We start from the raw sequence: 27,548 nt of genomic DNA on the forward strand, positions 1-27,548 counted from the left end.
TCTGCCATTTCCTCATTCCCCATTATAAATTCTCCCATCTGACTGTAAAGGACCTACATTTACCTTCGCCAGTCTTTTCCTTTGCACATACCTATAGAAGCTTTTACAATACGTTTTTATATTTTTCATGAATTTGTGCTCATATTCCAATTTCCCTTTCTTTATCAATTTCTTGGTCCCCCTTTGCTAATTTCTAAAAAGATCCAATCCTCAGGCTGACCGTTTTTTCTGGCAACTTTATAAGCTTCCTCCTTTGACTTAATGCTAGCTTTAATTTCTTTTGTTAGCCATGGTTGGATCACTTTTCCTTTTTTGGTTTTTTATGCCCTAGAGGAATATATATTTGTTGCAAATTATGTCATATAAGATATCATGGTTGAGATGATCTGGTTCAGCCTCAGACAGTGGCCAGGGAGAGGGTTAGAGTTGGTGGCTAGGGAATGGAGTTTGTAGGGGGCACCTTAGACAATGGCTTTGTCTTCCCAATATTTAATTGGAGGAAATTTCTGCTCATCCGATACTGGATGTCAGACAAATAGCATGACAAATCAGAGGCAGTGGAAGGGTTGAGAGAGGTGGTGGTGAGGTAGAGCTGGGTGTCGTCAGCGTACATGTGGAACCTGATGTTGTGTTTTTGGATGATGTTGCCGAGGGGCAGCATATAGATGAGAAATAGGAGGGGGCCAAGGATAGATCCTTGGGGGACTCCAAAGGTAATGGTGCTGGAGTGGGAAGAGAAGCCATTGCAGGTGATTCTTTGGTTACAGCTGGATAGATAGGAATGGAACCAGGCGAGAGCAGAACCACCCAGCTGAAAGATGGAGGAAGTGCATTTGAAGAGGATGGTGTGGTCAACCGTGTCAAAGGCTGCAGACAGGTTGAGAAGGATGAGGAGATAGTTTACCCTGGTCACAGTCACTTAGGATGCTATTTGTGACTGTGATGAGGGCAACTTCAGTGCTGTGGTAGGGGTGGAAATCTGATTGGAGAAGTTCAAACATGGAGTTCTGGGAAAGATGGGCATGGATTTGGAAGGCAACAGTACATTCAAAGAATTGAGAGAGGAAATAGAGGTTGGAGATGGGGCAGTAGTTTGCAAGCACAGCGGGGGCAAGGGCTTTTTTTTGAGGGGGGTTGACGACAGAAGATTTGAAGGAGAGGGGGACAGTACCAGACAGAAACAATTTGTTTCTATCTACTCTGTTCCATCCTTTCATAATTTTGAACACCTTAATCAAAACATCCTTTAATCTCTTCTGTTCTAATTAAAACAGCACCTGTTTTTCAAGTCTTTCTTCATTTCTACTTTCTCATACCAGGCAGCATTCTAGTGAAACTGCACCATATCCTCTCTATTGCCTCAACATCCTTCCTATAGCATGGAGCCCAAAAATACACATAGTAACCTAACTGTGGTTTCACTAAGGTTTCGTATAGATTCACCATTACATCTCAACTTTTATATTCTATTTCCCTCATTATAAAACCCAGTATTCCAGCCCCTTTAGCCTGAGATCCAAACTACTGATGTACACTGAATAGAAATGGTCCCAGAACAGAACCCTGTGGGACAATGCTACCCACTTCCAACCACTGAGAAACTGCCCTTAACTCCCACACTCTAGACTTGCTCAGAGGCAAGAGTGCTACTACTGAGCAAAGGTCAACACCCTTTCTGAAATCCATGTTGGCAGCTTCTAGTTACTTTTTCCTCGTCTAGATATTTAGTAATTTATCTTTAATTAAAGATTCCAAAATTACCTGGGTTAGTTCTGCCTCTCTTTTTGAAAATAGGTATTACATTGGCCACACTAGTCATTCAGCACACTTCTTTATAAAACCCTGAAATATGATTTCTAGGGCCTCTGCTATTTTTCCACCATATCCCTCAGAATCCTTGGCTGTATCCCATCAGGTTCTAGCACTTTGTCCTCCTTTCGTTTAACTAACTCCCTAATGTTTTCTTTTTTTTTTATTCCATCTCTCTTTGCACCTTTGACCAATTCAGAATTTACCTCCTCCCCATTTGTAAACACTGAAGCAAAGTACTTGTTAAATATCCCCACCAATTTCTACTTATCTCCTACTAAATAGCTATGCTCTCCTCTTTTTACTGATATATACTTACTGTTCTTATATTTTTGAGATTTTCTCCTCATAGTCCCTCGTTTTCCTTATCCCTCTCTTAACTTTTCTTGATTTTCTCATATTCGCTCTCACTTTTATCATAAGTAATGGCTCCATGTGCCCTCTTCTTCAATTTTAATCTTTTAAAAATAAAATTGCATTGTTGATCTGCAGTCCATGTGCCAATTTCTCTTTCCACCTCACCTCAGTTTGCTTACTCATCTTTCTAAATTCTGCTATAGTTATAAAAAATAAGGCCATACCACCCTCTCCAGGTGCACTCAAGCAGCCTATTGGAATCTGCAATCTGTCCCAATGGAGGGAATTTTGCCAGCCTTGGGGAGGCGGGACTGCTGAGAAAATGGCAGAATCAGGGGGCGGGTGCCCATCCCGCCTCCATGCCATCTTGCCAGGAGGCGGGTAGGGTTAGCGAGGCAAGCAGTGGGTTTGCGGGGGTCCAAAAGTGCGCTGTAGAGGTGAGTGATGGGTGCAAGTGCGGAGAGGTAAGTGTGTGAGGGGAGTGTAAAGTGATAGAAAATGTTTACTTACTTTTGTTTCTTCCTGCAGGCTTCAACAGTTGGGGAAGCAGCGTCTCACCGGCCGAGATGACAGATGGCTGCTGCATTCGCCAATGTAGCAGCCATCTGATTTTCTGCTCAGCAGATAGGTTTGATGAGTCTTGACTACAAGGACTCATCAAACAACGGAGAATGTCAGTGTTTGACAGCTTCACAGAGCTGTCAAACGATGACAATTCACGTCATACGCTGACGTTCTCTGTAACCGGCTGTCCCTTAATTGGCCTGCTAAACCCGTTGGGCGGGCTTAACAAGGTCAATCAAGGGAAAATAGCGTGGGTTGGCCAGAAGTCGGAGGCAGGACTGAAACCCGACAAGTGGGAGTCCCACCTCCAAAAGCTCCCCATTGGCAAAATCCAGCCCAATGTCTCTAGACTTCTTCTAATAACCCTCCCAATGTTCTTCAGCTCTCCTCCTCTGTTTCTCAATATTCACAGATGCATTAGTTAGCAACCCTTTTTTTTATTTTTATGGACACTGGTAGTCAAATAAGTTTCCTTAGAGACACTGGAGGTATGGTACTTGGGTTCAGTCCGCTCTACTGCGCACAAATTCCTATTTAAATCTCAGGAGCAATGAGTTGTGCAAGGTCAGGAAGCTCATTTCCATTATAGAATTCCTGGATTACAATTCGCCCTACTGGTGTCCAGGGATTACCAAGTTCCATATATTGGAGCCAATATTATATAGAGGGCATTGGAGTAAGAATTCCCTAATTGCAATAAATAATATTTGGGGAAAAATAAATCAGCCTAAATAAAAAGCATTTAATTTTGGATGCACTAGTCACTTATTTCTTCTAAGCTTTCAAACCTAACACTCTATTGTTGGAGCAGACCAGCGTGCCTATTGCCAGAACTTGGAGCTGCTTTAAAAGGCTATACAAAAGTAAATTTGGATATGGATGCCAATATCCTACTGTGATGTGCACTAGCTTGGATGCCGAGACTAAATAAATTAAATACACTAGTTGATATCCCATGGCATTGCACATAGGGAATGAAGACCAAGAATTAAGCATTCAGGTAATGCAGAGAAAAATTGGACCAGAGCACACAGACTTAATTCAGTGCCCATTTAAAGGTGATGGATTTTATCTTTTACCATCATAAATATATTTTTGCCAAATGTATAGTAGAATGCACCAAATCAAATGATACCCTGGATGAAATCACAGCATTATCCCCACTTTGGCAGGTCAGGGCCTATGTAGTTGATTGCCCAGATTCAATTACACCTTAAACATTTTAACTTTTTAAAAAATTTATACAACTCATTGACCACACACTATTTCACTTATACAACTTAGATCGAGCTCTTCTCTGTTTGAAATCGGTTTCTTCCCTCTGTCTGTAATTTTCTTTCTTCTGCTCCTGAAGCATTGACTCATTGACAACTAGTTTCACAGTTGTCAACATTCCTCCAGTACCTTACCCAAGTGGCATTCTTCATGTATGGGCCTCGACATTGGCTTTAGGCAGGCTATTGAACCTTGGAAAACATCAAAGCAGAGCTTTATTGTGTGTAGATATGCACTTTTTAGGGGCAGTTACTGGATGGTGACTGGGAGTAGAAGGCTTTAACATATTTTGCCTTTTCCCTAGCCCAGGGTTGCTGAAGCCAATTTTAGCACCCCAACTGCCACTACAGCTAACTCAACACCAACCAGGAACGGATTTGACAATAAATTCACCCCCTTCTCAGTCCTTCCACTGTTTATGTTCCAATCTTTAAATCTAATTGATTAAGGAAATACCCCGGTGATTGCCTTGTTCACTCAGGTCCCAGATGCCCGGTTTCCCTCGCTGCGCCGTTATCAGCTCGCACTTTCAGCAACGTAGTGAGAATTTTTTTTGAGCGTTGAAGGGTGCAGGCACAAGTCCAACTACTGCTGGTAAATGCCCTACGATAGCAAAATCTGACTCATTATATATAAAAATGTAGAAAATATATATATTTATTATGTAGAAACAACAGCTTATTATCCAAAATACATTACTTTGTTCTATTCTTATAATAGTATTTTTCTTACACGTAATTTAGTCAATAAAGCAGTCACTAAAACATATAGGTACAGGACACTTGTCTAGTTTATTTCAATATAAACTAGACATGTATAAAAAAAACTTTGCAAAATGGTAAAAACTAGCTGGTGAAATTATCTTACTGTATTACTATGTAACAGGAACTGTTATTGAGTGTTGAGTATATAAAAAAAACGATTTCATGTTTGATTTACAAGTAATGCTACTTGTAAAAAACATCACAAAGTTAAAGCAACTGGACGGAACAAGTGCTGTGCAATATAGTTTATATCTCATGGTTGTGAATGTCCTCATAACTTCAGGGATTAACTGAAATATAAACTGGTATGACATGATGTTTCAATATTATCTTGGATACAAAAATTGCTATGGTTCAAATAAGCATTTTGTTTGGCAGAATTTGACACATTTTCTACTGCAGTTGATAGCATTTCTCCCTTCAAAAAAGATCTTCAAATTTAAATCTGATCAAATTCTTATAATTATGGGCACAATTTTAGTTAATGAACCCAAAAAGTGTTTAAAAATTGTTTAATTAATCCAGATAAAGGTCACTGTATATTTCATTGTCATCTTTGACAAAACAGATCTGAAGCACTTCTTGGGAAAAGGGTACAATCTTGCTGCATTTCAAATTCAAGTAGAAAGTTTTGCTTTAAAAAAAAAGTATAATAGGCTCTCAAAGTGAATATCTGAGCCAGAGGCCAAGAAGTTCCCATGTTCAATCACCAGACTGTGCTTGGCTAGCTGATCTCAACTAGGATGGTAGTAGGGTCGCCACAATTAGGCTCAAGTCCAGGGAGGGGATTCCTACTTACTATTCAGTTGGAATTGCACATGGATGGCCATTGGGCAGGAACAGCATCAGGCTCACGCTCAGGCAAGATACCTACCATTGTTGAATGGCCCACTGATATTTATGGTCAAGGCTCACACTGGAGAAATGGCCACTTGTCGAAGTTACAGAAGCCTGTCAGTTCCCATAGAATTGTACTTTAGCAAGGGCTTGGCATCTTCAAGAGAAGGAAGGAGATTATGGATCAAACAGTCAGGTAACACCACCATAGCATAATGGATGCATAAATTATTATGTGAAGCAGGATTGTGTAATTATCCCAACCCTTTCTTACTTTCCCCCTCCCCCCCCCCGCAAATTGTAACAGGGGCATCTACAGATAATTCCAACAGTCAGCACCACTTGCAACTGCAGTAGATAGAAACTAAAAAAAATAAGATCATGTGTCATTTATGAACTTTCAGTTACGATTGACTGTGCTATACCAACCCATTCTGAAGACAATCTATAGTATAGTATCAGTTTGCTGAGTTTTCTTTGTGTTAAGAATTGGTCATCAGTTTGAAAACCAAGATAAGGGAACACATACATACACAGCATTCTCAATTGCAAAACAGCCACATTGAAAAGGCCAATGTGGCACATGCATCATTATGTTTGAAACCAACACAGCCGAAGCTGAAGACAAAGCTTCAAGCATGTAGTGCATTTGTATTCACTACACCCTTCAGTCTGCAACACATGCACTCTTTACCACTAGCATTAGGAGCAACTAGAAATATTCCACCAACTGCATATATATGATCTCATTAAAAATAATTCACTAGGCTGAGTGACTAAACACTGAAGTACTACAGATGCCAACATGACAAGCATTAAAGTCATGGTTATACAGACAAGCTCCAGTGAGCTGACCATGTTGTCTGCATGTCAGATGAACAGCTTCCGAAAGCGGTATTCACTACCAGCTGATGATAGGAAAAAGAACAGTGCATTCGAGGAAACATTTCAGTGATAAGAAATGTTACATTCAGCCCGAAACCTGGGAAGATTTAGCCAAAAATTCCAGAAGCTGGTGCGAGATGTGATGCCATAGGCGATAGAATGTTAACAGAAGAGGACATCACAGAAGACCCAACAGTTGGCAAGGGGAATGCAACAAACATGGCTGTCAGTGTCCTTCATTCATTGGTCTATGGAGCAAGTTCAACATTGGTGTTATAATTATGGTTGTGTCATGACCATGTTCACTTCACAAAGACATTTGTATTGTAATAACTGAGTGAACTGATCTCAGTTGGGACAGCAGTGTCACTGGGTTGAGGGTGAAACAGGTAAAAGAACATCAAGTACCAACACAAAAGGTGGGAGGGACACAGGAGATCCACTTACATGCATTCCCAACCCACACAATGTTGTGCCCACAGGCCTTCAATAAAAGGCTGGCTCAAGCCAATTGTCATTACTGACAATAAATTTAAACATCGGTGCTCAAACCTTTTAGGGGACTGGCCCTACCAAAATCTCTTGGTCTGTCACACCCCTCTAACTACAGATAGTGTTAAGTCTGCAAAAAATGGTTTCCCTCCTTCACTCCTTTCTCTGTGTCTCTCAAACATATGCAAACACACTTGGGTTTCTCACTCCACTTTCTCTCAAGCTCTTTCTCCTCCACTTCTGTTTCTCACCCTCACTTTTCTTTGTTATTTCCAGCTTCCTACCTCTTTGCCTCTTCTAACTGATACAAGGAGCAGGACTTGAGGGGTAAAAAAAATACACAGTGGGACCTGGAACTTTTCCCAAAAACACAGGGAGCAGGAAATTGACAATCTGGCTCCTGCCAAATGTTGTTCCTACCAATCTCAAGCAGTGGTTGCAGCAAAGGAAACAACTACTGCTTTTGATTATTATCCAGTGCCCTCAGCGGAAGAAAGGACATGTGGATATTTGGTGAGGAAATAATCAGGCTCAACTAACCTATCAACACTCACTGTCTAATTTCACATGAATAACTTCATGAAAAATAGCTGCCAGGGTCTCTGGACGGTTTCCTGGCATGGGTTATTGCATGGGGCGGGGGTAAAAAGATTGAAGAACAACACCCACCCAAAAAATAACTTGTTTGTTTTGATCAGATCCACCAGAAACTGTCTTGGGAGAGTCCTGGGTGCAGCAGCCCGAGGAAGTAGATTAATCTACCACATAACTGTTGAATCCACATCCCCACATGGTGGCCACTGCCTTTGGAATCTCCTTCCCTAAATCCCTCCTGGAATTGACTCAGACAAGAGAGTCACTTGACAATTACACAATGCTCATCATGATGTACTTTAGCTTCTGGGGCACTGGGCCACACAATGTTGGCTCAGTAATGAGCTTTGGATGGTGTTGCTGGGGGCGGAGCAGTGAATTTACTGTGCGTTTCAGTTGCTGCAGCGATTACACTCGGGGTTTTCCCCGGCCAGATTCACGCCGCTACCGCTGCAACAATGGCCTTATTTTCAATCTCCTTACATGGTGAAACTCAGCAATTCCGATTGGTCAATGCCCCTCGTGATACAACTGTTTAAACAAAAACAAAAAGATTCATCTCACACTACAAATAGGATCTGTACAAATGGTGTCCTTTTTGAAAACACTGGCGGTGAATATTTGGGGGCGAGTGTTTACTAGCTTTTACTCTCACAGATGGGGATCTATTTTTTCCCTTTCTGAAACAGAAACACATTTCACTGCTCGCACGCGAGTGACCGCGGCCTACTGTTCCCAGGCAGCATCACAGGGTAGCGCCAGAATTACCCAGCAACTGGTTTAGAAAAAAATAAAGTCTGAACGACACGAGTCATCGGCTCCATTTTGTTTCGGCGGATACATTTCTTTGTACAGTACAACACACAGAATAAAAAACAGGCTTCGCCTCGGGGCCATATGTAATCCGAAACTATTTCAAGAGGCTGTCACCGCCCACAGTCCGAACAATACAAGCACTAAATATACAGTAAAAGGAGGGATATAAATCATTTTGTTGCATCAGATAATCATGACGTGTAGCTCTCTGTCTAATGGCAATAATAAAAAGCAAGGAGCATTTCCATTAGGATGAATGGCATATCTTCATTTTAAAATCAGTTAATTTAGAGCATTATTCCCTCCCTCCAATAAATGTAGTTCTTATGAGCAGATTTTAAAAGGAGAGACTTTAAGACAAAAAGCCACATCAATCCTTTGTAGTCTAGATTCTTGAACGCTCCCAACAACCATGTAAACTAAAAGTAAAAAAAAAAACTTCTGGAAATGAAGTGCATCAGCCTTTGAAATAAACATAATTGAAGTGCCTGAAACCAAGAACACGATGCGAATTAAATTGTTGTACTATTTGTAAGCAATGCAGAATAGCTCATTCGGAATATATAAAGCTCCAAAATTATGTTTAAACCAATGAAAAACCCGTACTATCCAATGTTCCAAACACGGTACTTCGCTGGATTCAGGTTATATAATAAAAGTGGTACAGACCTTCGTTTTAATCCAGGTTTAAAATAATGTCACACATACGGCAGTTTACGGGCACACCACCTGCCGCAGATATATTTTGAGACGAACCTCAGAGATATTTCTAAAAATACATCTGCATACTGAAATAACTTGTATGCCAGATAAGAAAGTGTTAAAAGGGCAACGACAGTCCTGGGTAAAGAATCAATTTTAATTTGGAAAAAAAAAGGAATAAGCAAGGCAGGGGTCACACTTTGAAATGTGGAGTTTGTTTGGCGGTTTTCCTATTGCAGATCTCACCACAGAACTAGATATTTCTGATTCAAACCCGAATGTTAAGGATTTTTCACTCTGAAGTGGAACTCATGTAATCACTTAAATAAAATCAAAGTTTTAGGAAAGATTGGGTCAAAAACAAACATCAGTAAATTAGACATTGTCTTTTAATAGGGTGACAATTATCTGCAGTTTCAGAATCACTGTACTGAAACGATTAAACCAAAGGGTTCAAATACATTAATTAAAAGAATCAATTCTGGCAGGGATTATTAACATTAAGTTAAGGACAACGCCTATCTGCTACAGTAAAATTAAGAGCTTCATCCATTGTGTAAAATTTGGAAGTCTTAACGATTTAAGGCATACACTGTATATTGAAAAGTAAAAATCATCTACTTGTGAGATTTTAGCGTTGAATCTTCTGAAATGCAAAACGAACCTAAAAATTAAGATTCACATATGTATCTACAAATTGAAAAAGACTGCTATCTAACGACCCCTCTGCCATTTTTAAATTCGCTTTTAGAATAGTTATATAAAAGAACACATTCAAAAAAAAAACATCCAATTTTGCTTCATTTTCCTTCACAAAGACTTCATATCAATGTAACTGCAGACAGCGCGGGTGCCGTGACCTAGTTTCGACCCCAAGATGTATTCCAAAAAAGAAATTAAAAATAAAAATAATCTTCAGCCTTTAGTACTTCGAAATAGTGTATCCAAATTCGTCATCAGTTCTTCAAATGTGGCCAAAAAAATTGCAGAATCTAAATTAGATTCGTTTTTTTGGAGGAAAAAAAACCCAACTGTGCTTTGAAACTGTGAAGAGAGATCTTTCCATTTGTAACAAAGGAGAGCGCCGTCCTTGCTGTTGCTGTTGTTGCTGCTGCAGCGCGCACATACACAAAGCCCAGTCTGAGCCTCGCCTCTGTTCAAGGATCTTTCACTTCAGCTTCAAAACCACAAGCCTCATGCAAGCGCCTTTCTGATTGGCTCCCGTTACCAACCACCTTTAACAAGCAAAATCGGCCAACCATTCAAACCACTCGGAAGTTAACGATTGCCTGACAGACCAGGCGAAATTCCCGAGCCATTGCTTGGTCCAGGCGTAAGAAACAACAATCGGGGAACGCTCCGCTGGGAGCGAGGGCAATGGCGAAATGGAAGTTAATGCTCAATTGGAGTCCTCAAACTTGAACCACCTATACCCATCTTGTTTGGAGACCCAATTTTACGTTACGTAAACGTAACATGGATTCCCAATCCTGATTCAAAATTACCGTAAGTGAACCCGGAGCGGCACAAATCGAGGACGGGGCTAAAAACCTAGCGGCTCGAACTTTCGCGATATTGCACCAATGCGGGTTTTGTGAGTTATTTCGGCCGGTCGAGGCGCCAGGAATGGGGTTTGAGGGCCGAATTGAAACGTTGAATGTGCCGAGAGAATGGAAGGCTAGTTAGTGTGGCCAGACCTCGGCGGGTGGATTGTGGGATACGTACACTGTGCAGAAGCACACAATATGTGTTGGCTCGCAAAAAGGAGGCAGGAGCCGTACAATGTAATCTAATCAGCGAAATGTAATTGTTTTCCAGATCACGCCGTTTGGTCCAAAACCGACAGAAATCGACGACAATGTCTTTCAAAGAACTGAAAGCTGGAGAGAAACCGAGGCACCACGAAGATCATGGCAAGAAACAGAGTTCAAGTGAGATTGTTTTTCCCCGTCTCTTTTCTCCTAATGGTCCAGCGAGCTTAGATTCCCCATTTAATCTGCAACGTATTCGTGGAAGCCACACACACACCAAAAAAAAAATTCTTCAGAACTGGGGCCATTTGTCAGCTTTGTGCTGAAACCTTCTTGTGTTTCACCATTTGCAGGTTTGATCAATGGGATGGAGCACAGCCACGCAGGAGGGAGTTCAGCAGAGAGAAAAAGTCACCATTGGCGAAGTTATAAGTTGATTATTGACCCAGCGTTGAAGAAGGGACAACACAAACTCTACCGCTACGATGGTCTCCCCGTGAGTGATACTATGGCGGTACAGCCATTAATTCCCTGTCTGTTGTGTTTATCACAGGATGCTGCCATTGTTACAATGTTGCAAGCGAATAAAGTTACATTGTGGTTTGTCCTGTCAGGTGCTCTTAAACTGACAGTCCAATTACTCGGTAACACGCTCGCCACTTGGCTGCACATTCTTAAACCTTTTAAAAATAAATAATGTCAGTGGTTATCTTTACAGAATCCCGGTGTTCCACCGGTTGATACCGTCAGAGACCCTCGACTTGGACGCATGTGGACCAAAAGCAAAGAACTGGATTTGCCTGTTCCAAAATTTAAGGTAAGGGGGGAAAAAAATTCCGAATGGTTTCTGCACTCCAACTCCTCAGTAGCATTTCCTGACCGGAGTATGGTGCTCTTAACGTTTTACCTTGTAACTCCAAAACGTAAATAAATGAATATTGAAGTGTCCAAAATAAACTCTCTTTTTTGTTGATTAGAAATAAACAGTAAGTTTGTTTGAATGTACTCCTGGTGCCAACAGATCGACGAGCATTATGTAGGACCCGTACCTCCCAAGCAGGTAACGTTTGCAAAGCTGAACGACAACATCCGAGAGGGGTTTCTGTTAGACATGTGCAAGAAGTATGGCGAGGTGGAAGAAGTGGAGATACTTTACAACCCCAAGAACAAGAAGCATCTAGGAATCGCGAAAGTGTTGTTCGCCACGGTGAAGGGAGCTAAGGATACGGTCCAGCACCTCCACAACACTTCCGTAATGGGAAACATCATCCATGTGGAGCTCGATACCAAAGGTGCAATAAAGTTACTTTTTAATCAATTGGGTTGAGACCGACTGTGTATCCCAAAAGGATTTAAAGCCACGCTCGTTTCATTATCAGGGACTGTAATGTAAATATGTAATATTGACTCATTTTAACGTCGTTTGCAAGTCACGTGTACATACAAATGCAAGTTGTTTAATGTTGCTAGGAAACAGACACCGGGACTGCTGTGATTTGTAAAATCCTCCCAACCTGTGTATTTTGAGAGTCCTGTCGCTGGACACTAATACGTTAATGAATGGCCGAAAGCTGTAGGATCGAACTGTTATGATTTGGTATCGTTCAAACTAAGTTTATAAAGTCGCGGCGATTTTTTAATAAATACAACAGTCACGTGAAATTCTGATCAATATGTTGATTCCATCTTGAGGGGGAGCGCTTGTATCCAATCGACGAGTTACTGTGAAGACCTGTGTGTAATTTAAGACTGGGTTCTGACTGTAAGCTCCGTAGTGATCAGACTCCTGCCATTCTCTAGGTGAACATCGGATGAGATACTACGAGCTGCTGGTCAGTGGTCACTTTACCCCTCAGACCCTCCCTGTCGGTTCCGATGCTTTTTTGGACACCTCTCCCGTCATAAACAGTGAATTTGGACAGGTATGGACGGTTTTATTACATTTATATAATAAAGATACTGTAGAACCCGTTTGACATGGTGCAACGAGGCAATGCGTTTCAATGACCCTCCCACTTTGCCGGTAAACAAATGAAATTAGACTGGGTGCAGGAGGGCAGGGGGTCAGTTTAAAAGACCTTATCGACTACTTTTACCAACGAGAATGTGACTATTTAGAGCTGGGTCTGCTGACTGTAATGTGGGATTATATGAAGCTCCGCACACGCCGAGTTTAGTGATGCTTGCTGTTAAAAGTCTGGCAGAAGTTGCGCGGCTTTCTTCAGTGCGGGACAGATTAGCAACAGGCAAGATAGGTGTTGCAGGATCTCGGAATATTACTTGCATCATCAATTTTAAAAGAACCACGCAATCTGGGAAATAAAGTGGGTCTAAAACAATTCAAAATCTATAATATGGGAATTATTTAAATAATCCTCCTAAGGTGGACAATTTACAGGTTCTTGTTATTCAGTTTCATATAAGACACTAAATGTAAAATTATTAAATACATAAAATCATATGTAAACATTTTTAAGCAACAGCCCCCTGTACCTTTTTGGGTCAGGTTTCCATTTCTTGTCAGGCTGTTGCGTTGTGCTGAGGTGGTGAAGTGATCCATCTTGGGGTACAAACCTTTTGTGGACCCTATAGTGCCTGGTTAATTGCACCTCTTGTCTATGCTGATTTAATAGTACTGATAGGGCCACGAAGATGCCCAGAGTGCCCCAGTCCATTAAAAGGGTAGCATTGAGACAACTATTCAGCCTTTGCCATCCTGTAAAGCTGTTTGGATACAGTGGTATTTCTGGAGAGCTTCTTGGCCCAATCTCTGCCATGCCATAAAGTTGTCTTCTGTCTGGACATAGACTCTGCGCAGAGATTCACTGTCACTCTCTCTGATAAAGAAGGATGTAGAGGACAGAAAGCTGCAGGACATGAGACAACAAAGGGGAGAAAATAAATTCTATCTTTTTAAAGTCCCATGTTTTGACATGTCAAATGTCTGACTAATTAGTGAAAATAATAGAGCTTTTTGCTTGGTGTCGAAGAACTGCGACTGTAATATTCTATAGTTTAGTTGCTGTTTTACTGACAACTTTATAAAAAGTAGAAAACTTTCTTTTGCTTCTCATAAATCGGCAACTTAAAATTTGTGTATACATCTGATCCAACCTGATTAGAGCTATTAAATAACATTTGCACAGTAAGGAACAGATGAAAATCATATATTTTTCAATCTTTAAAAACAAATTAGTCTTGAATAGTTTGGAGTCTGCTCCAGTTTCCCCACTACATTCCAACCAGCATTTTGTTTATACTTCAGTGGAAAATGTATTTATTTATTTAAAAATTAATTGACACAAAACTCTTTCCCCCACTCGACCATTTTAATATAGTTCCCCGGCCTTTAGGTCTACCTTATGGGATACACTAGTCATCACCACATAAGGTTAGTCAGGAAATCTGCTCCCAGGCCTGTTGCAGTGCCACTGTATAACTAACTAGCTGCTTGGAAGTGTGTGAGAGAGGTGGTGATTGCTAATTCATTGGCTGATATTTCCTTTTTGAGTTGTGGGGTAGTGTCTGTAGGGACTTCCAATGACCAGGTGTGGAATCTCAAATCACTTTTTCTTCTGTTGCGGCCAATTAATGGGAACTCTCAGTGGTGGAATCCTGGGTGCCGCCCTGTCTCCTATTACTCTGGTGTGCTGTCTGTTAATCCGGCAATGTTAGTCCAGCAGTCAGCCAATGTAACATTTAGGTTACTTTTTAATTAAATTGAAGTGTTGCTTGCCAGAGGAGTTAACTTTATTGTAGCTTGAGGAAGCTGTTGTTGACAATGTAAGAGGTATTGAATAGATGTTACTCCATCTCCTCAGAATAAGCTAAAGGTTATAAGTGGTTTTGTGTTTTTACACCTGTTATAAAATCTTGTGATGATACTCTCCAGTGTGGTGCCTAATGGTCAGCAGAGGCAGACTGAATCTCAGAAACTGACTCCTATAACTTGCCTCTCAGAAATGTCACCATTTGTTTTCATTCAATGAATACATATATTTTTACTGTAGGCTCTGGTACTAACTTTCTCTTCCTATTGGATTATGTTACAGGTTTTCTATTGTGAAAATAGAATATAATTAAAGAATAGGAAAAAATCCCTCTCAGAAAATTCTATACTGTGCACCATTTGGAGCTCTTCATTACCAGTTACAGCTATGAGCAAAGCATAGTCAATTTTAGGTTTTGATGTGGGATATGTGAATCAAGTTTCAAGGCCATTCTGACTTGTGGTCTTTAACCACCCCCTCACATAGTTCCTTATGTTAAAGTTATTTAGCACACAATATAACATATCATAATCCTACTTTTATAGTTTTAGGGTTTCTGAAATTAGTGAGCCATTCAAAGTTACAGTGATGTTGCATTCACATCATTGGTGCAGGATGTTCTATTTTTAAAAAATATGATGGGTTTAAATACATACCTGGTGTGATTGAAACATACAGACCAGAAAGGTCCCAGGCTTGAACCCATATATTTGTTGAGTTCGCTGACCTTGGGCAGATTGGCTCTGAGGGTGCTATGATTGGCTTTAACATCATTGGCTAGGAAGTGGGGGATTGGCCACTCCTAGATTGTTAGCCAGTGACCCCTATTGGAAAGTGTGCATGTGGATGCCAAGTGACAAAAATAGTAGGCTTGGTGATGATGCTCTCCATGGCTGAATAGGCTGCCAATAATCACAGTGTTGGCTCATGGAGAATGGCCATATGGAGAAGGTACTAGAGGGCTGCTCCGTCTGACTGCTAGCCTTCAGGAAAGCAGAAAAGAAAGGGGATGAAATTTGAAAACCTAAGACAAGGTTTTCAGAATAAAATACATAGAAATTCAGTCCGTGTGGGTTATATAAATTTGCTACGTTATTACATTATGTATTTTGTCACCTTTGTGTATTAAGTTTTATTCCATGGAGAAGCTTTTGTTCCAATTTTATGAATCATTTAAAAGGAACTATATGAATATAAGTTTTAATCTTGGAGTGGTTTACTGTTGAAAGTTGCCTTTAAGGGTTATTGAGGCAAACACTTTTAATTTCTCTTTAAGGATAGACTGTATGTTCTTAATGTCCATTCTAAGAGTTCAGTATTTGTAACAATCTGGCTTTTTAAAAAAATCTTTAATGTTCAGTGTATAATTGTTCAGGGCAATAATGGGGATAAATGCACACACACACTGCCAGAATACCACTTATTAGGATATAGATGTCTTTTACCTGAGCAGACAAAATGCTTGTTTTAAAAAAAAAAAAAAAAAAAAAAAAAATTGCCAGTATTTCACAGAGAATGGATAATTAAAAAAAATATTCTGGTGAGTGTAAATATTGTATTTTTTAAAAAAAGCCAAGCTTTGTAAAACATAAGTGGCCAAATGTACTTTAATTATATAGTATTTAACTAGTACAGAGTAACAGCTATTCTATTCCCATTTTAAAAATCCATTAATTTTTTTGTTTTGTTCCCCTTCTATAATCCTCCTCTGCTGCCCACTAACCCCAGGCAGGCAGGTTAGCGTACCACTAGTGCTTTGCCAGTGCCACTTTATACTGTGCACTGGGATGTCTATGAGAATGATTTGTCTACAAATTATTTTCTCTGCTTCTCTTTGGTGAAACCAGTAGTCTATTTGGTGAAATCTGTGGTGCCTCACCACAACCGCATGGCTGGGATCACTAACTAACCATATGGAGAATCATGGGGGCAAACTGATGTCCTGTCACTGTCTGCACAGTGTGATATTGTTCAGACAAACTGTTAGGTGCCCCCTTTTATAATGTGGGTTTTGTTGTTTCAAAATCTAATAAGTTAAGCAGAAATGTTTGTGCGTGCCTACTACCTGTAATGTACAAGAGCGCCATCAATGAGCCAATTAATGGTGTAATATTTTAACAGCCTTTTAAGAGAACCTTTTTAAGTGAAACTTGATCAGAATGAAATAGTTACAGAGATTCAATCAAACTTATAGATTTAATTATGGATTTATAAAATGCAGTTCTTCAAAGGTGATATTGCAACTTTGAGCAGCGTTCTCTTCCCAGGCATGAATTGAATCCATTTCAATACAAATAACTTATCAACACTAACTCTGTAAAGCAACCCCCCCCCCCCCCCCACAACAATATAATTGTTATATTTAATTTCTATATTGCAATCCATAATTTGGCATTCACAATTGGTATAAATTTCTAGTATTGTAGTTGCTTCTACATTAATGAAATAATTTAAAAAAAATCCTAATGGCTCAGTTGGTGTGTGCACTGTCCAGTGTGGAGAGGGGGAAAAAAAAAACAACCAGCATTCCTGCTCCTGATTTTGCAGAGACCCATACTGGAAAAGTATGTGTATGTGGGTGGGGACAGGATCAAGACGAGCTGTGATGCCTCCCAGGATCAAATAGTTTGTCAGTACTCACTATTGGCTCACACATTGAAGAAACACCACTTTGGTGAGATAGTGGAACTGAACTCCAGCAAGTGTCAGTAAAAGTCGGGAGAAAATGGGGTGTGGAAAGGGGAGGTGGAGGGGGAAATGACTGATTTTAAAAAGCTGAACTAAGAATATATAAATTAAATCTGCTAAATGAATAACTTGTTTTTTAGGAACTTGTAGTAAAAGAATAGTTCATTTCCTGCTTAATTGTAATGGGCAGTTTTCTGATATCGGTGGTTTTGAGCGCTTATATTTCTATTATTAAATAGATTTGTGAAATAAATGTCTTCAATATTTTTGAAGAGGTGACCTATATACAGTAGTTTGGGCAGGTAGATTGGTAATCAGAGTCCAAAAAAGTCAGCTAATATGAGTTGGATTAATTATTCAGTGAATGTAATGATGTGGGTGCATTGACAAGTTTGGATCTTTAATATCTATTAATGGAAATATTCATTTTATGAGGGATTGTCTTAAAGGGAGCTAAAGTAATATTTTAAAGAGCAGTTTCCAGCCATTTTCTTTTTAAATGAAACTACCTTTTTGACAGTACTGCACAGTAACTCAATTTAAAACTGCGTAGTTTCTTTTGAATTTGGATAATACAATGATTAGTCTTGTTTCAGTTTCAAGAAACATGCTACTGAACCTTTGTAGAAATGTAATTGTAATTTAGTTAAAGTTATTTATAACTGTGTAATTTTCCTTTCTGATCGAGTTATGCTTAAATCTGAAAATAGAGAAAAAATAAGTAATTCAAGTTTTGAGTTTCTGCAAATCTTTTCACACCACTGTATTATTTTTTTCCTTTAAAATCATTTAATTCTATTGGACTAATTTATTTATTGATCATTTAATTAGGGAGTTGGCCTGACAACATGGTGCACTTTTTGATTGATCCTTTTTTAATATAAAATGAATGTGCATGTTGTTTGAAAACAAATACTTAAAACTATACTTTCAGACAATAGGCAGTGGTTAACCATGGGTTTGTGTTTGTGATTTGCTGCATTATTAGTTTCTAATCTCAGTCAGACTAATTTGGGGATGGGTGGGTGGGTGGAATGGGGATGAGTCTGTCAGCTTGTTTCCATGTCTGTCTGTCTTGTCCTGCAGCAAAGCTGTGACGATGAAGGCCTGGGCAAGGTATATGCTGCAGATTTGGCAGAAATGATAAAAAGGAGCTGATGGGAAAATAAATATTTCAGGCCAGTTGCAATGGTGCAGCACATTAGTATGCTGCCATACTACACAATGGAAGGATGGGTCTTTTTAGTTCTATCTGCTTTGTTCTATCCCTATCTGAGGTGCACACTGAATAACAACAGGGCATTCCGCCCACAGGAACAGGCGATCAGAAGGTGTGCATCTTCTTAAGGGCCACCTGTGGCGTGGCAGTAGCCGAGGCCTGGAAACCTGTCACCTCTGTGGTAATAAAGCTGATTAACTGATGCAGCTAATTTCACAGCAGAGCCACAATCCTAATTACAGGTTGATTTTTGGGGGATAATATAAATAAGTGTAATTTCAGTTTTTCTCTTTGCTGAAAGATTAGTTGATTTAATCAACTTTATTTCTGTTCTGGTATAATGTGGTGTGAATTTGGTGTTGAGAAAAGTACTAGATGTCGGTGCAGAAAATTAGATGTTTATGACCTATCTTTAATTTGTTTGTGTAGATTTTCCTTTTTGGCTAAAACTTTGTCTTTTTCCTCCTCCCACCCATTGCCACAGGTTAATGATCCCCAGAAACTTCGAACTGGTGAAAATTATCTTCCCATGGGACCGTCTGTAACCCCAAATAGTAGTACCCCATTTTCCCATGATACTGCTTATTCCAGTTGTCGCCAGGATACACCAAATTCATACAGCCAGTATACACCGCAGTCGTCTCAAGGCACACCACATACACCACGGTTGGGAACCCCCTACTCGCAGGATTCCAGCTATTCCAGTCGACCGAGTACACCAGCTTATTCTTACTCACAAGAATCTGGGTACAAATCCCGAAGACCTGAGTCTAATTACCAAGATTCCTTCAGGAGGTTGGGACACCATTACTCGCATAACACGGGATCGTACAGAGGCCCTGAGCTACCAGTTAACACTTACAAGTCAGCTCGCTCAGAGGGTGGATCATATTCGCATAACCCTTCAGCAAGCCAGTCTGGGACAAACTACCAGTCAGCCTTTTCTCCGTACCAAAACGTGCATTCTGCCCAACCACTGTATTCCCGTACTCTGGATCAACAACATGGTCAGACATCCAGAGACCACGATTACAGAAGACCTGTGCCACCATCTGAAACCTTTGGGCATAATAATGCCAATTTGGACATCGTGCCTGTAAAGGAGAAGGCAGAAGATCCAGTTCCTTCGGAGAGTAACATTTCAAATGATCAAACACCTGTTTCCTTTAGCAAATCTCCTGAAAGGGCTGCGACTCCTGAAACCCTAACGTCTGAAACACCTAGCAGCTCAACACAACCAAACAGTTTAGATTCACGTATTGAGATGCTTTTGAAGGAGCAACGGACAAAGCTCCCTTTCTTCGACCAAGAATCTGATGTTGACGTTAAAATGGAGCACAGTCCCATATCCTCCTCTTCCTCCCAGCTTTCTCCATTACCACTTTCTGGGTCAAACACTCAGTTGCTTCAGCGAGGTCCTACTCCATCCTCTCGTCCTTCTAGCACAGGCCTAGAGGATGTTAGTCCAACTCCTCTACCAGATTCGGATGATGAGGATCCTATTTTTGAAACTGTTCAACAGAATCAGAGCTCAAGGTCGGCATCAGAGGCCAGTATGACACCTGTTGATCAGTCCAGTCAGATGAGCAGATTTTCCACATCTTCAGATGGTAGGACTCCTGCAGCTAAAGCAGAGAGCTGTGAAGCAAACAAGGAAGCCGCTGAACCTCCACCTACTCCCGATGCACTGGAAGAAGTAAGTAAAATAACATCAATATCTATAAAGTATACATTGTTATTTTGGAACTACCTGAACGGAGGCAACGTCATCTCCTACAAGATTCCTGAGAGTTATTTACAGGAAAATGGTGCTAGAATTTAATCCTAATTGTGGACTTTCAGTCAATTCATGTGCTAATCAGAACATTTTATAGTAGCCATGCTTTCTATTGTAATGGATTTTATTTTATGATATTTTGCTGGTTTTTCTAATATATTTTCTAGTAGAAATGGCCGTAGCCAAGAGGAAAAGGACTTCTAACCATTTAATTACAACTTAGTTAGAATTCCTGGTCAAACTGTATAGGCCAGAGTTATACAGCAGACTCTGGCATTGCTTTTTAATGAGTCCAGTGTTTGGCAAAATATAGGCCTGAAGTTTCATTAAATTGCTGCTGTTCAACCTGAGGCCAAGAGATGAGAAAAACACAAATAATGGGCACATGATGCCAACAATCAGACCAATATAAAAGACTTGTATTTTTGAAAAGTGTTGGTATTAATAATCACTTTTTTGAATACACTAAGGAGTACAATTATAGCAGTGAAACCAGTTCAATGCAAATCATTCTATTCAATTTTATAACTATCAGCACATAGCTTCCGTTACAGGGCCTAATACACTCATAGAATTTTATGGCACAGGAGGAGGCCATTCGGCCCATCGTGTCTGTGCCGGCTCTTTGAAAGAGCTCTCCAATTAGTCCCACTCCTCTGCTCTTTCCCCATAGCCATACAATTTATTTTTCTGTTCAAGTTACTATTGAATCAGCTTCCACCACCCTTTCAGGCAGTGCATTCCACATTATAACTCACTGCATAAAACTTCTTTCCGTCTCCCCTCTAGTTCTTTTGCCAATTATTTAAAATCTGTGTCCTTTGGTTACTGACCTACCTACCAGTGGAAACAGTTTCACCTTATTTACTCTATCAAAACCCTCATATTTATTTGGAATACCTCGATTAAATCCTCCCTTAACCTTCTCTGTTTTTCTAGTCTCTCATCATCATCCTGGGTCTGTTCCTTTCATACTTCAATAAGACCACCTCAGAGTTGCCTTTATTTCCTATTGTAAACATCCCTAGTACTTTTAGTCTTTCCTCATAGCTTAGGTGCCTTCTATGTACTGCTCCAAGGCCAGATATTCCCCTCTGTGCTATGATGCTCAAGCTGTGCACATTACTCTAGGTCGGGGCAGACCAGTGCTTTGCATAGCTAACTGTCACATCCTGAGACTTGTGCTCAGTCGTTCAAGCTAGACATCCTAAGCTCATTTTTTTTTACCAGCAGTACACATTGTGCTCTACTTTAAGGGTGTTCAAAATCATGAGGGGTCTGGACAGAGTAGATAGAGAGAAACTGTTCCCGTTGGCGGAAGGGTCGAGAACCAGAGGACACCGATTTAAGGTGATTGGCAGAAGAACCAAAGGCGACATGAGGAGAAACTTTTTTTTATGCAGCGAGTGTTTAGGATCTGGAATGCACTGACTGAGGGTGGTGGAGGCAGACTTGATCACGGCTTTCAAAAGGGAATTCTCCGAACCTGTCCCGATTCCTCTGCAACTGGTGCACTTTTTTCCTACTATTTATAACCCATCCCAAATTGCTACCATTGTCGAATTCGAAGAGCTTTATTACTCTCCCTTTCCACATCATTAACACATTGGAAAAAACGATGACTCCAGACCAGATCCTTATGGTATTCTGCTCGTCACTCCTTTCCATGTCGATGCTGCTCCCTTAGCATCCTCTGAAGCAACCAGTTAGTTATCAATGTCAAAAGCTCAGGTCCTTTGTAAAGTAATTTTCTGTAGTACTATGTCAAAGGCTTTCCTATTGCCTAGGTATATTAAATCTACTGATTTCTACTGAGCTAACACAGTTTTAAATATTCAAAGAACCCAACAGAATGAAGCCATGTTGACTGGTTTTTATCATTCTATGTTTCACTTTGCTTCCGTTCCAGATATTCTGTTATTTCCCGACTGCCAATGCTAAGCTCACAGGTTTATAGATCCCTGGGTTAACCTTCCATCCTTTTTTTTTTTATAAATTGGTACCAGATTTATATCTCTAGTCTCTTGGCAGAATTCCTGTATTTAGTGATTCTCTTCGGATACCCATCAAGATGTGACCAATTTCCTGTGCCTCTTCCTTTCCTAAGCTGTTTTGAAGTCCATCCTCGCTCCCTTTCAGTGTCCTTAGTCTGTCTGTCACTTCTTTGTGGGTAATTGTTAGTTTTCTTCCTTCTTGCCTTTTTAAATTTAAATTTTATATGGAGAATGTGGTCCTCTGATTCATTTATAAATACTGACACAAATAAATCATTAAGATGATCTACCATTCTTTATTTATTAATTATCACATCCTTCTTGGGATCCCTTTGGGGTCCCACAGTTTTCTTTATCCCTTTTTGATTTCCTTACCATTTTCTTGCCTTCCCCCCCCCCCCCCCCCATATTCTTGTGGGAAGGCACCTTGCCTCCAATAAACCATCTTGTCCTAGCAGCGTGACTCCATGGTGCAGAAGGGGGTGGTGTAGAATTAAGCCTGCACTCCATCATCTGCCTGCCCTGTTGGTGCTTGAATGTGCCGTGCTAGCAGAAATGGACTCTGGTCAACTTCAACAGGATTTTGTACATTTTTCTACACTTTTGTTTAGTGGTTAGCTCTGATAACATACTTGGGCTTCCTGACTGTGAAGTAACTTTGATGGGAGATACAGTGGTTTACCTAGGGTGTTTCAGCAAGCTTCTCAGTTTAACTTCTGCACACTGCACCAAACAGTATCTACCCTACTAAGAACATAACAACATAAGAATTAGGAGCAGGAGTAGGCCATGTGGCCCCTCGAGCCTGCTCCGCCATTCAATAAGATCATGGCTGATCTTCAACCTCAACTCCACTTTCCCACCAGATCCCCATATCCCTTGATTCCCCAAGAATCCAAAAATCTACCTATCTCAGCCTTGAATATACTCAACGACTCAGCGTCCACTGCCCTTTGGGGTAGAGAATTCCAAAGATTCACAACCCTCTGAGTGAAGAAATTCCTCCTCGTATCTCAGCCTTAAATGGCCGGCCCCTTATCCTGAGACTATGCCCCCTAGTCCTAGACTCTCCAGCCAGGAGAAACAACCTCTCGGCATCTACCTTGTTAATCCCCCTCAGAATCTTATGTTTCAATGAGATCAACTGCAAGCCAACTTTCCTTAACTATATCATCAGCGCTCCTTATTGAATCAAAAATATTAAAAAGTTAACAAATGCAGAAGGGGAAAAAACAAATATGTTGAAATTAATCATTGTTTTTATGTGTTTAATTTTGAGGATATTGATGTTGACACTCCTCCTGTAGGTTATTGCGTTTTGTATATATTAGTGCACCTAAACCTCTAGCAGGTTTCTTCATTACAGCACTGCGGAATAAATTGCAGCCTGTGTTTCTCGAAGCTATGTGCACAGTTCTTTTCTCAACTGCTGAGCACCCTATTCGATTTTAACTACTATTCCCAATCCAGGCTCCATCTGAATGATATCCAAAAATACTTCGATGTTTATTTTTGATAAGGGCCGGAACACACAAATACAGCTGCCCTACACTTGTAAGTGCAACACATGCCTTCATCACTTTGTATGTATTAAAAATCCTTCTGAGTTGCCACTCTGTGGCCTTGATATTAACGGGAGGACAGGAAGGGTGCGGGGGAGTCCGGTAGCGGGCAACAAACCCCACAAGGCCGGGGGATGTGGAGCCCTGGCAGGAGCTCATTTAAATAAATCTCCACTGACTCCCACCTGACGCCTGGCCGGTGGGCGGTGGTAGGAATTTAACGGCAGGAGGCCGCAGCCGCGGACCGGTGAGTACGGTCCCCGGCAGTCAGTGAAAGGAGGCTTTGCAGGGGATTGGGGGTGGTGGCCAGGCCTGGGGAAGCCCAAGGACTCCCAGTGGGGCAGTCACCCCTGCTCCTCCTGGCCCACACGGAGCTCTAAAAGAAGCAGATTTTTAACACTTGACGTGGCCCGGCTCCTCCCATCTTGGATCTGCTGCCAGGCAGCGCCGGACTCCCTCTGACCTTCGGTTAATTCTACGTCATGGCGCTGATGATGGGATAGTGTGCCGCTGGATCGTGTACGTATGTGGTTGTTGGACGAGGGCAGGATTGGTTGTGTTGCCCTCAATGGAAGAAAGGCTTGCCTTCAGGACAGAGGTGGGACAGAGCAGGAAAGAAAGCAAATATAGGGTGATGGCCTTTGAAAGAAATGCTGTTGGAATTAGATTGGCCACCACTCTGAAAGTTCTTACAAAGAGCACTGTGAGTGGATTAGAATCCAACTGATGTAAATGGTCTGAATGTATCCAATCTCCAATTACCTTTTCCAGTCATCATGTATGAGTTGAATCTTCACAGCTTGGCCACTCTATGATTTGGTCTGATATTCTATTCTGTGCTGCTGCTCATTAGGTTTTGACCTGACCTGGCCTAGACCAGTATTATGCTAAATATTGCAACAAACAAGGTTTCAGAACTGAGTTGAAAAACATACTTTTTGCTTTGCTATACATCAGAGTGATGTCCAAAAGAATGTAGAGAAAATTAGACATTCCTTGTTGGTTGATTGCATACTGTTGCTAATTTTGCATACATACAACAATTCGTACAAAACATTTTTTAAGAATTGCTAATTTAGAAGGCACTTGATACAGCTTCATAGGTAACAATCTATACCTTATTATTAGTATATCATTTAACTATTGACCTCTTCATTTTGTCTTTTATTACTGCACATTTTCACAAACTGTAGCGAGTTGTGTTCTGATTGTTGATGAAATATAATTGGTTCCAGCTTGTAGCCTGCTTGTGTGTCCCTACTGGGATGTATGCCAGCATATGTTTTGAATATGTGCAAAGCATATGTATATATGATGCAGCGCAAGTGTACAGTGGTTTATATCCTGTTGGTACAAGGGTGCCCTTTAAAGATTACACTCCCTCTTAAGTGTGCTCTGTTCTCGATAACCCCCAATTATTACAGTATATTTAGTGCAATTCATTACTGCTAACATTAAATATCTGTTCAGATTTAACTTTTTCTATGTAATAGTTTGGCATGTATTGTAGTGTCACTGATTCTTGCTGTACAGTTTGACCTTTTAGACACATTGGGCAGGATTTTCATTGGGCCGTGGAGGCGGGATTGGAGGCATGTGGGGGGTTAAAATCTCAAAATCGGGGGGCACAAACCCATCCCGCCCCCAACCCGCCTCCATGCCAGTTTCAAAGGAGGCAGATACCCGACCTGTGCTGGGACCCGCCTCCCCGAGGCGGGAAGGAGATTAGTGCCAATTAACTGCCTGTTAACAGGCAGTTTTTAGCCTAATCCCTATTTTTATTCCTGAAGTGTGGGATTCCCGACGGCTCCAAACCATGCCAAGTTAGCGAGGCGGACCGTCGGGCTGAAGGGCTTGGAGGGTTCCAGATGTCCGTTGTTCAGGTGAGTGATGGGTGCATGAGTGCAGAGGTAAGTGTGTTTGGTGTGTGTAAAGTGTTTAAAGAAGTTTTACTTACCTTTTCTTACCTTTACAGCCTTCTTTCCTTCAGGTCTCGAGAGTCCCTCATCTCATCGGCACAGAAAGCAGAATGGCCGCGAGCTGTCAAAAGTTGCAGCATTCAGCTTTCTGTTCTGGAGAGATCTCTAAATCAGCTTGAGAGGAAGGAATTAACTTGGAATACAGATTGTCAGTGTTTGACAGCTTCAAAGAGCTGTCAAATGCTGATATTTCATCTGTCAAAAGCTCTTGACAGCTGAAATGTCAATCTGTGACATCACCTGTTGCCGGGTGGCCCTTAATTGGCCTGCTGAGCCCGCTGGGCGGGCTCAACAAGGTCAACCCAGTGAAAATCGTGTGGGTTGGCCACAACTTGATGGAGGCGGGACTACAACCCCGAAAGTTGTAGTCCCGCCTCCTACACGCCTCCAGTATTAAAATCCAACCCATTGAGTTGAGGGCCTTCACTTAGAACTGCTGCAGTCCTTCTGCCGATAGCCCTCCACAATGATGATGTCCAAGTAAGGATGGTGTTTGACTTGGAGGTAATGATATTCCCCTGACGTTGCTGTTGTCCTTTTTGGTGGTAAAGGTCATGGGGCAGAGAGGTGCTGTTGAAGTAAACTTGGGAAGTTGTTGCACTGTAACCTGTAGATAGAAAATACTGCAGCAACAGTGCACCTGTGGTTGAGGGGCTGTATATTGAGTTCAGTGGCAGAGACACAAATCAAGTGGCCTGCTTTGTCCTGGATGGTGTCAAGCTTCTTGAATGTTGTTGCAGCTGCACCTACCCAGGTGAGTATTTGAGCCTCCTGATTTCAGCCATGCAGCTACTGGAGAGGATTTGAGGGGGTCAAGAGCCACTCATCTCATCCCACAAACAACAATTGGAAGAATGACCAGATAATCTGTTTTAGTGATGTTGAGGGATAAATTTTGACCAGGACACCGGGAGAATTTCCCTGCTCTTCTACAAATAGTGCCACAGGATTATTTATGCTCGCCTGAGAGGGCAGATGGAGCCTCGGTTTAACATCTCATCCAAAAGACGGCACCTCCGACATTGTATCAATCCTTCAGTATTGCACTGGTGCTAGCCTAGATTACGTGGTCAAATCTCTTGAGTGAGACTTGAACACACAACCTTCAGACTTTGAGATGAGAGTACTACCGCTAAGCCAAGGCTGATGTCCAAGTGCCGGGCAATGACCACCTCCAACTTGAAAAGGCCCAACCACCTCCATTATCTTCAATAACGCTGCCATCACCAAGTACACACTCAGCATAACCAGCCTCTGCCCCTGCTCATAGCCACTGTGTTGGTGTTGTTGGTCCAGTTAAGTTTCCAGTCACTGTTGGCCTCTAGGACGTTGATGGTGTGTGACCTTGGTGATGGCAATGTTGTCGACGGTCAGGGAAGTGGTTGGGCCTTTTCTTGTTGGGAGGTGATAATTGTCTGGCACTTGGCTTAGGTAGGACTCTCATCTCTGAGTCAGAAGTTTGTGCATTTAAGTCCCACTACAGAGACTTGACCATGTAATCTAGGCTGGCACCAGTGCAATTGGTGAGCAGGGTATTGGCGAGTAGGTGTTGCTTGATAGCACTATTTATGACTCCATCAGTTTGCTGATGATTGGGAGGAGGCTGATGAGGTGGTAATTGGCTGAATTTGATTTGTCCTGCTTTTTGTGGATAAACATACTTGGGCAATTTTCCATGTTGTCTGGCAAATGCCAGTGTACTAACTTGGCTAT

The 27,548-nt window shown here is 41.2% G+C and overlaps 1 protein-coding gene and 1 long non-coding RNA gene across 2 annotated transcripts in view; one reads left to right on the forward strand and one right to left on the reverse strand.

Moving 5' to 3' along the window:
* Positions 1-132: 132 nt before the first annotated feature.
* LOC147104352 (uncharacterized) lies at positions 133-10,209 on the reverse strand. Its single transcript, XR_015072320.1, has 2 exons — positions 5,644-10,209; positions 133-4,196 (listed from the first exon to the last, which is right to left on the reverse strand). It is a non-coding gene; the product is annotated as an uncharacterized LOC147104352 (long non-coding RNA).
* Positions 10,210-10,384: 175 nt separating this feature from the next.
* setd1ba (SET domain containing 1B, histone lysine methyltransferase a) overlaps positions 10,385-27,548 on the forward strand; it is a 194,105-nt gene continuing 176,941 nt past the window's right edge. Inside the window, exons 1-7 of the mRNA XM_085961635.1 lie at positions 10,385-10,601; positions 10,914-11,026; positions 11,200-11,342; positions 11,565-11,663; positions 11,868-12,138; positions 12,647-12,768; positions 19,008-20,219. Coding sequence (XP_085817761.1) covers positions 10,954-11,026; positions 11,200-11,342; positions 11,565-11,663; positions 11,868-12,138; positions 12,647-12,768; positions 19,008-20,219 — 1,920 coding nt within the window. The 5' untranslated portion in view covers positions 10,385-10,601; positions 10,914-10,953. The remainder of the gene's footprint in view (positions 10,602-10,913; positions 11,027-11,199; positions 11,343-11,564; positions 11,664-11,867; positions 12,139-12,646; positions 12,769-19,007; positions 20,220-27,548) is intronic.

The sequence above is a fragment of the Somniosus microcephalus genome, chromosome 19 (genome assembly GCF_052327205.1).
Source record: "Somniosus microcephalus isolate GS21.2 chromosome 19, FLI_Smic_1.0, whole genome shotgun sequence".
NCBI classification, from domain to species: domain Eukaryota; kingdom Metazoa; phylum Chordata; class Chondrichthyes; order Squaliformes; family Somniosidae; genus Somniosus; species Somniosus microcephalus.